This window comes from Oncorhynchus kisutch, unplaced genomic scaffold (assembly GCF_002021735.2).
Source record: "Oncorhynchus kisutch isolate 150728-3 unplaced genomic scaffold, Okis_V2 scaffold868, whole genome shotgun sequence".
In the NCBI taxonomy this organism is placed as follows: Eukaryota; Metazoa; Chordata; class Actinopteri; order Salmoniformes; family Salmonidae; genus Oncorhynchus; species Oncorhynchus kisutch.
The window spans coordinates 176,090-186,249 of NW_022262813.1; the positions used below are offsets into that span (position 1 = coordinate 176,090).

At 40.3% G+C, this 10,160-nt stretch overlaps 1 protein-coding gene and 1 non-coding gene across 2 annotated transcripts; both read left to right on the forward strand.

Annotated features, from left to right (window-relative positions):
* Window positions 1-1,691: 1,691 nt before the first annotated feature.
* LOC116362686 (uncharacterized) lies at window positions 1,692-6,864 on the forward strand. Its single transcript, XM_031816788.1, has 4 exons — window positions 1,692-2,309; window positions 2,975-3,307; window positions 4,030-4,163; window positions 5,993-6,864. Exons 1-4 carry the CDS (start codon window positions 2,243-2,245, stop codon window positions 6,101-6,103), a joined length of 645 nt encoding a protein of 214 aa, XP_031672648.1. The 5' UTR covers window positions 1,692-2,242; the 3' UTR covers window positions 6,104-6,864.
* LOC116362690 (U7 small nuclear RNA) lies at window positions 4,552-4,604 on the forward strand. The gene has a single exon (XR_004207775.1). It is a non-coding gene; the product is annotated as a U7 small nuclear RNA (small nuclear RNA).
* Window positions 6,865-10,160: the final 3,296 nt, after the last annotated feature.

Here is a 10,160-nt window from a genome sequence, read left to right on the forward strand (position 1 = left end):
CCCCACTAGAGAGCGTTGTTCTCACACCCTGACTTGAGGTTTACCAACAGTAGGTGCTGTGTGCACTGGCTTTAGTTCCAGACCCATTCTAACCTGATTCAATAAGCAATTGACCAGACCCACTCTAACCTGATTCAACAAGCAATTGACCAGACCCACTCTAACCTGATTCAATAAGCAATTTACCATGGTCTTCAATTTAGACCATCATTATTGAATCAGGTGTGTATACACACTTCCTCCACAGTGTAGCTTTCTAAGGGAGATGTCATGTTATATAATTAGCTGTTAAATATGTTGTGGTGAGGTTATGTTATGTGGTGAACCATTCACCTCTATGTCTGGGAGTAGAGGATATGTTATGTAGTGAACAGTGGTGGAACAAATACCCAACTGTCATACTTGAGTAAAAGTAAAGATACCCTAATAGAAAATGACTCAAGTCAAGGTGAAAGCCAACCAGTAAAATACTATTTGAGTAAAAGTCTAAAAGTATTTTGTTTTACGTATACTTATTTATCAAAGGTAAATGTCATTGCTAAAATATAAGTACTTTCACATTCCTTATATTAAGCAAACCAGACAGTACAATTTAAGTACTTTTGGGTGTCAGGGAAAATGTATGGAGTAAAAAGTACATTATTTTCTTTAGGAATATAGTGAAGTAAAAGTAATCAAAAATATAAATAGTAAAGTACAAATAACTCAAAATAACTATTTAAGTAGTACTTTAAAGTATGTTTACTTAAGCACTTTACACCACTGGTAGAGAACCATTCACCCCTTTCATGTATGGGACTAGAGGATATGTTATGTAGTCAGTGGTGTAAAGTACTTAGGTAAAAATACTTTAAAGTGCTACTTTTTTGGGGTATCTGTACTTTACTTTACTATTTATATTTTTGACTACTTTTATTTCACTACATTCTTTAATAAAATATTGTACTTTTTACTCCATACATTTTCCTTGACACCCAAAAGTACTACATTTTGAATGCTTAGCAGGACAGGAAAATTGTCAAATTCACACACTTATCAACCGAACATCCCTGGTCATCCCTACTGCCTTTGATCTGGCGGACTCACTAAACACAACTGCTTCATTTGTAAATTATGTCTGAGTGTTGGAGTGCACCCCTGGCTTTGCGTAAATTAAAAAAACAAGAAAATGGTGCCATCTGGTTTGCTTAATATAAGGAATTTTAAATGATTTCTACTTTTATTTTTCATACTTAAGTATATTTTAAACCAAATACTTTTAGACTTTTATTAAAGTAGAACTTTACTGGGTGACTACTTTTACTTGAGTCATTTTCTATTAAGGTATCTTTACTTTTACTCAAGTATGACAATTGGGTACTTTTCCCGCCACTGTATGTAGTGAACCATTCACCTCAATCATGTCTGAGAGTAGAGGATATGTTATGTAGTGAACCATTCACCTCTATCATGTCTGAGAGTAGAGGATATGTTATGTAGTGAACCATTCACCTCTATCATGTCTGAGAGTAGAGGATATGTTATGTAGTGAACCATTCACCTCTATCATGTCTGAGAGTAGAGGATATGTTATGTAGTGAACCATTCACCTCTATCATGTCTGAGAGTAGAGGATATGTTATGTAGTGAACCATTCACCTCTATCATGTCTGAGAGTAGAGGATATGTTATGTAGTGAACCATTCACCTCTATCATGTCTGAGAGTAGAGGATATGTTATGTAGTGAACCATTCACCTCTATCATGTCTGAGAGTAGAGTATATGTTATGTAGTGAGCCATTCTGGGAGTAGGGAGTCTAGTGTTACGCACATCACCTGAACCCAGGTTGCACATAGAAAGCATCAGTAGAGTTAGAAGTCATTGTCACACACTCGTGTTTGTTATATTTACCTGCCTATAGTCTCCCTAATAACAGGTCACAACAGTGTGAACTAAGTTTGAAAAGTTGATGGTGTGTGTCCATTTGAAGTGGTTGTTGTAGCGTTCCATTCCAGTTGTACTTGGAGTGACTGTCTTTGAATGACAAACCCACAAATTAATGCTCTGAAAATAATTGTGTTTTGTTGTTTAACCTCATTTATCCCTAACCTATGACTGTATCACACACAACTAGGCCTACTTCGTGTTCCTATTGGTGGAGAGGTTCTAGAGCAGACACCACTGGGGTATAGACATTCTGTATATTTCCTGTTATTTGAAGGCTCAGTTTAGTTGTGATGTGAAGATCTTGTATTAGCAGGATGTCTGCACTCTGTCTGTGTTGTGAAGTCTTCCTCTGCCTTCTTTGCTGCACCTTGGCTGAGAAAGGTGAGTGGTGTTTATTTTAGTTTTCTATTGGGAGGTGGACATCCTTTTGAGTTCATGGAAAGGGGTGGTTTTTTATTTAACATTTCATCTAGTCAATTTTACATTTAAAATATATTCTGTACAGTCGACTCCTGATAAGCGCACTTTGAATAAGTACAATACAGTTTTCCAGTCTCATTTCAATGACATGATTTTCAATATCTTGCTCCTGATAACTGCATGCTCTGGCATGACAGTCCCAAGCCATTGCCTTTTTCAGGAGTCCACTGTAATCTAGAGTCCACTGTAATCTAGAGTCCACTGTAATCTAGAGTACACTGTAATCTAGAGTCCACTGTAATCTAGAGTCCACTGTAATCTAGAGTCCACTGTAATCTAGAGTACACTGTAATCTAGAGTCCACTGTAATCTAGAGTTGCAATATCATAGATATACAAATGCTGTTTTCAAGGAATTAACTTTTCAAGCATAATATTCAAATGAGAGTAGTAGATGGTTCCTTGTATTCATAATCCATTTCCAAAAATAGACCCAGACTTGTGTGAAACTAGTTTTGGGTAGTAAAGATCTCCTTAACTGGTTGGTATTGGCTTATCCTTAAAACAAAAGATCTGACACATATGTTGTGTGTGTTTTTCTTCCATTCTCCCATCTGCTCATGAAAGAGAGCAAGGGACTGCTGGTCCGAAAGCAGGAGGGAGACACTGTGACCATCCACTGCAGCACCTCTCTGCCAGACCAAGAAAACCTGGGTGTGTCCATGCGCCTAACAAAAGAGATTCTAGTCCTCTACTTTCACCAGGCAACAAAAAAATTAACCCTCCACGAGAGGTTCAAACTCAGATTGACGACTAATGGAAGACTCAACAAAATGGACATCACCATCACAAACCTGACCATAGAAGACTCTGGGGCCTACTGGTGTGTGTACGGTGTTTATAAGAAAAACAAGATTGAGAAGACTGAGGGGGAAGGAGCTGTTTTGCTGGTGGTGAATGGTGAGTGTCTCAGCCAGTCCTGATTCGTTCCCTAACCTTCCATTTGGCACTTACTGCACCCTTCAATGTTCAAGTTTTTTGTGGTCATATGCTCAAGCACAGTGAAATGCTTAACTTGCCAGCCTTACCCTACAGTGCAGCATTCAATATCAAAATAGTATAACTAATAAGCAATTAAATAGAAAACAACATGAGAAATGAGATAAGGAGCTGGATAAGTGGATATTAATGGTAATCAGTAATCCATGAACAGCAGTGTAGTGGTAGTAATACATCTAATACAAAGGGGGAGCAGTAGTTATGAACCATTTAACAGTCTTATGGTCAGGGGACAGAAGCTGTTTAGGAGCCTGTTGGTCTGAGCCTTTATGGACAGGTACCGTCTGCCGGAAGGCAATTTTTCTGGCCTTTCTCGGACACTGCCTGGCATGTATGTCCTGGATACAGATCTATACGTTGAAGCTACTCCACTGGTTATACCTATCCAGTTCCTTCAGATCTGCAAATATTGAATGGTAATGGGGTCAAGAGGAGGGTTAGGGAACGATTCAGGACCATTGTCTTAATGTGATCTCTGAGCAGCGCAGTCTCATAGGAACTAATCCTAATTTGAGCTACCAGGCTGTAACTTCTAAACAAGTTCAAACTGGTCAGTTTGTTGAGTTGTATTGGACTGAACTGAATTAAAACGTGTGCTACCCTGGCGTGTTGCTGTGCCACAGATGAGGAGTGTGACCAGAATGACACATCCTCAGGGCTAGGAATGTCCTGGTATCTGGTCCTGGTCTCAGCTGTCACTGCTGGCTCTGTGCTTCTCCTGAGTCTGCTCATCCTCTTCATCTGGGTCATCCCCAGGGTAAGTACTACAGTAAAGTGTGTGTGTGTGTGCCCACATAAAAAAATACTGCAGTTTACTATAGAATACTACAGTAGTGACTATAGAATTCTGTAGTAAACTGTAGTATACTGTACAATACTATACACTGTAGTATCCCTTGATCATGTGTAGTACTTAATGTTGTAGTATAAAAAACCAGAGTAAATTCTACAGTATTGTCCCCAAAAACACTACAGTCTGCAAAAACACTAGACTTTAACGATAGTAAACACTACAGTATTTAATTTGCATAACCCCTAACCATTCCCCTCCCCATATCCACATTTGTGCTAGGTTAGTTCAGAGCTTCTGCTTTTTCTATATCTTCTCAGACCCCAGTCCTACCTACCTACCTACAGGTTATGGAAAATGTTCTCTTTTAGTATTTCTCCAGTAGGTTTCCTCAAGGAAAAAGCCTCCACTTCTATGTCAAAGATAATATAACTAAAATACTATAGTAAATACTACAGTAATGTCCGCAATGGCACAACAGTAAATACTACAGTATATTACAGTCCGCAAAAACACGACAGTAAATACTACAGTATACTACAGTAAATACTACACTCTGCAAAAACACTTAATTAAATACTTTATTATATAATACAGTTAATTTACATCATTATTTTTTACTATAGTTAACTGTAGATACTAAAGTATAATACAGTAAATACTACTTTAGTACGCAGAAACACTACTGTATATACTACAGTATATTACAGTCCGCAAAAACACTACAGTAAATACTATAGTATAAAATACACTTTTCTTTTACTACAGTATTTATACTATAGTTAACTGTAAATACTACAGCAAATACTACTTTACTCCACAAAAACACTACAGTGAATACCACAGTATTTATATCATAGTATACTGTAGTATTTTTGTGTGTGTGTGTGTGTGTGTGTGTGTAGGTGTTTAAGCTTGTGAATCTGTATGTAGGTGTTTAAGCTTGTGAATCTGTGTGTAGGTGTTTAAGCTTGTGAATCTGTGTGTAGGTGTTTGAGTGTGTGTGTCGGGTGGCAAGATTGCCACCTCAGCACTGTCTCCACTGACCTGTCTTTGGCAGGGAAATGCACAGTTTTTAACTTCAGCCTTTTGCTTTGACTCATATATGTAGACCTGATGGAATCTGTTGGGGAAGTTCTATTATCAGTACTGTCACAACATATTTGACAGGATATAGCTCCTTATACTAGACATGTTCAGTGGTATTGTTTGATTTCATCTACATTGATCGTATTTCATGAGTTATGAACTGCTTCTGGGGTCTTGCGCAAATTCTGCCCCTGCATATTCCGTCTCATCTATCTTGTGTGTGATGTGTGTGTGTGTGTGTGTGTGTGTGTGTGTGTGTGTGTGTGTGTGTGTGTGTGTGTGTGTGTGTGTGTGTGTGTGTGTGTGTGTGTGTGTGTGTGCGTGCGTGCGTGCGTGCGTGCGTGTGTGTGTGTACAGTATACATGTACATTTTTGACATTTGCAATGTGTTGATGATAATGTTAGTTCAATTCATTTCAATTCCATACAAAAGGTATTTACTGAAACACAAGACCACTTCTGATCCCCCCCCTTCTAAAGACACGGCGACAGGAAGCCTAGAGGTTAAGAGCGTTGAGCCAACAACAGAAAAGGCACTGGTTAGAATCCCCGAGCAGACTTGGTGAAAAATGTGTTGCTGTGCTCTTGAGCAAGGCGCTTAACCCTAATTGCTCCTGTAAGTCGCTCTGGATAAGAGTGTCAGTTAAATGTTAATAACATAGTGTACTAATAGTACCTTTTCTGACCAAGATCTCTTGTCTTCACAGTTAAAGGCATGGCGTGCAACGATTAGACCAACACAGGGCAAGAGTAGCGATGTCTATGAAGACATGCGCACCACCATCAGACGTGCACACCCCCCTCAGATGGGTTATTAGTGATGTTGCACGGCAGCCATCTTTAATTTTGGCACCAACCTAAGACAGGTTGCTACGGGTGTTGCACAGCAGCCATCTTTACTTTGGGCACGACCTTCGGACAGCTTGTTACTGATGATGCACGGCAGCCATCTTTAATTTGGGTCCAAATGGAAGCTCATGTCAGCTGACTAGGAGACAATTATGTAAACATACTGTAATACATGATGTCAATGAAGGACTTTGAAAGATATATTCTCAGGTTGTGTTAAGTAGCAAGGGCTTGCATCAATGATGTACTCTTATGTCAGTCATTCAACCTCAAGGTAAGATACCTATATACTGTAGCTACTTAAGTACACAGCATTGTATGTGACTGACATCACACATTGTAAATGGTTGTTCATACAGAGGTTTGTTATAGTCCTTGACCCTGACGTAGCAGGTAGAATTTGAGTCTTGTAATTACAACCACAATTTAACTTGAAAATAGCACTGATTGCTGTGCATGGAATTTCATTGTCTTTAGCTGTACATTCTATTTTTCTTTATAGATTGACAATATCTTTTTTAACAACTTTTAAATGTTGAATTGATTCTCTATTGTATATATATTTTTTAACATATTTGATGGCTTTGGGCCTATGCCTATTTTTCAGGCACCAGGCAACTTTTACTGCTATTTTATTGTAATACTTTTGCATTCTTTAGTTCCTGTACTGATCATGTTGTTCCTGTAATGATAGTCAATTTTTTATAATAAATGAGTCAAAAGACTAACAGTTCCGTTTCTGTGGTCATTGTGGCATCTCATGTTTTTCACAACAGTTTTGTGATGTTTGCATTTTACGAACCCACATCAGCAGGGCTCGTCTCTCTAAAGGAAAACGAGTGTATTTTTTAATATTTGCTGGACAGGCTGGGGTTGGTCGGTCCTGCTGTCACCTTACAGCACTTACTGTATGGCCCACTAACTAGCTGGGATCCAATCACAGGTCTACCGCTTTACTGAATACCGTGTTCCCCTTCCATTTACTCCTGTCTCTCTCATTAAATCACCTGCTGTCACCTTACAGCACTTACTGTATGGCCCACTAACTAGCTGGGATCCAATCACAGGTCTACCGCTTTACTGAATACCGTGTTCCCCTTCCATTTACTCCTGTCTGTCTCATTAAATCACCTGCTGTCACCTTACAGCACTTACTGTATGGCCCACTAACTAGCTGGGATCCAATCACAGGTCTACTGCTTTACTGAATACCGTGTTCCCCGTCCATTTACTCCTGTCTCTCTCATTAAATCACCTGCTGTCACCTTACAGCACTTACTGTATGGCCCACTAACTAGCTGGGATCCAATCACAGGTCTACCGCTTTACTGAATACCGTGTTCCCCTTCCATTTACTCCTGTCTCTCTCATTAAATCACCTGCTGTCACCTTACAGCACTTACTGTATGGCCCACTAACTAGCTGGGATCCAATCACAGGTCTACCGCTTTACTGAATACCGTGTTCCCCTTCCATTTACTCCTGTCTCTCTCATTAAATCACCTGCTGTCACCTTACAGCACTTACTGTATGGCCCACTAACTAGCTGGGATCCAATCACAGGTCTACCGCTTTACTGAATACCGTGTTCCCCTTCCATTTACTCCTGTCTCTCTCATTAAATCACCTGCTGTCACCTTACAGCACTTACTGTATGGCCCACTAACTAGCTGGGATCCAATCACAGGTCTACCGCTTTACTGAATACCGTGTTCCCCGTCCATTTACTCCTGTCTCTCTCATTAAATCACCTGCTGTCACCTTACAGCACTTACTGTATGGCCCACTAACTAGCTGGGATCCAATCACAGGTCTACCGCTTTACTGAATACCGTGTTCCCCGTCCATGTACTCCTGTCTCTCTCATTAAATCACCTGCTGTCACCTTACAGCACTTACTGTATGGCCCACTAACTAGCTGGGATCCAATCACAGGTCTACCGCTTTACTGAATACCGTGTTCCCCGTCCATTTACTCCTGTCTCTCTCATTAAATCACCTGCTGTCACCTTACAGCACTTACTGTATGGCCCACTAACTAGCTGGGATCCAATCACAGGTCTACCGCTTTACTGAATACCGTGTTCCCCTTCCATTTACTCCTGTCTCTCTCATTAAATCACCTGCTGTCACCTTACAGCACTTACTGTATGGCCCACTAACTAGCTGGGATCCAATCACAGGTCTACTGCTTTACTGAATACTGTGTTCCCCTTCCATTTACTCCTGTCTGTCTCATTAAATCACACAAATATGAAAAGGAGTGGAAACACACTCTCCTTAAAAAAACAGTATTCTGAAAGCCTGAATGACTATCAGTTAATAAGTCCACCTACTGACTCATTAACACAAGTGTTATACTGCATTCCCATTATACTAATGTGTGTTAATGCAGAATCATTTTCCAGTGGAGTGTCATTCTACAACAACTTAATAGCTGTGTTCAGGGTTTCCATTAGAGCAGTGGTCCTCAACCCCTGGTCTGTGGACCACCACTGTTCCCTGAGATGTTAGTGATTGGTCCCTCAGATGGTTGGCTGACACAAATTAAGTTTGACCTAGTTTGTGTTAATCATATTTTGGATGGGGAGAGGAGCCATTTCTTGTTCAGTCTCTGAGGCAAAAAGGTTCAGAATCGTTACATCTAGAGATTCGTTATATCTAAAGCCTTGCAAGGCAGTCTTTCCATGAGTCAAAAGGCAAGGGCCTAAATGTCACACTGTTTGTCACTAAAGCATTCACAACACCAGACCACAGTGGAAGTGCATGTTGTTTTCATTGCACACACCACTTACGTGTGGTGAAAGTTTGGTTAAAGCTGTGACTTTCTTCTCCCGCTGTGGACCCGGGTATTTTTATATAGTGCAGCAAGTGTACAGTGTATGTACAGAGGTGTGTGTGTCTTTGTGTGATGGTAGTGTTGTGTTTGTGTGTGTGTGTGATGGTAGTGGTATGATTGTGTTTGTGTGTGTGTGTGTGCTTTTGTGTGATGGTAGTGGTATGGTTGTGTTTGTGTGTGTGTGTGTGTGTGTGTGTGTGTGTGTGTGTCTTTGTGTGATGGTAGTGGTGTGTGTGTGTGTGTATGTGTCTTTGTGTGATGGTAGTGGTATGTGTGTGTTTGTGTGCGCATGGAGATGGCTTAGAGACGAGACTTCCTGTCTTTGTGCACGTGTGTTGGTGCATCGTGTGGTCGAAACTGCAAGCAGAGAGGAAGTCAAGACCCCCGTTTACAGGAATACAACATGGGTTATGCTTACGTACCCACACGACCATGATGTTGACTAGCTTGATTAAAGGTCAATAGTCATAACCTTCACCACAAACTGGCCAAGTAAATGTTCACTCAGTCCCTGCTGATGTTTACAGTGATTTCAATCCATCATATTTCTCAGGACATTTTCACATACTTCAATTTCTGAAAAAACAAACATACTTTCTGTTATGTGTTACACTCACAGCCAGTCATTTCCTGTTTAGCTGTAACATTGCTGATTCTGAAGTATGGGCCTGTACGTCAATTCAAAATAAGTTCCATATGACTTCAATCACTTTCTGACTGCACTCCTTTCATTTGAACGAACCTTTCCATGTTTGCCCATAGAGTAAGGGCTCAGAAAGTGACTTTTTGGACCTGAATGCCAAAACATTCAAAGTTGACCCATTTTGCATTCCCACACCCTACCATGAGACATCCATGTCTTCATCCCCGAACGGTTGAGTTTGACGTCATTTGAAAGCTTACGAACAGGCTTGTCAAACTGTAAAACAATGGGTCTACTTTGAGCACCTCTATCATGAATGTTTTGTCATTCAGGTCCAAACTGTCCCATTCTGACCACTTCCACCATGACCAAACATGTTCTGTTCAAAGGGCTGCAGACAGAAAGGGATTGAAATCATATGGAACCACCCAGAAGACATTCTCAGGAGGACAAAACACAGGTGTGCCAGATACTGTGAAATAAGAATGTGTGTACTGTGAAAGTGCTTTGTCGAGAGACTATGTGACAGCACTCACAACATTAC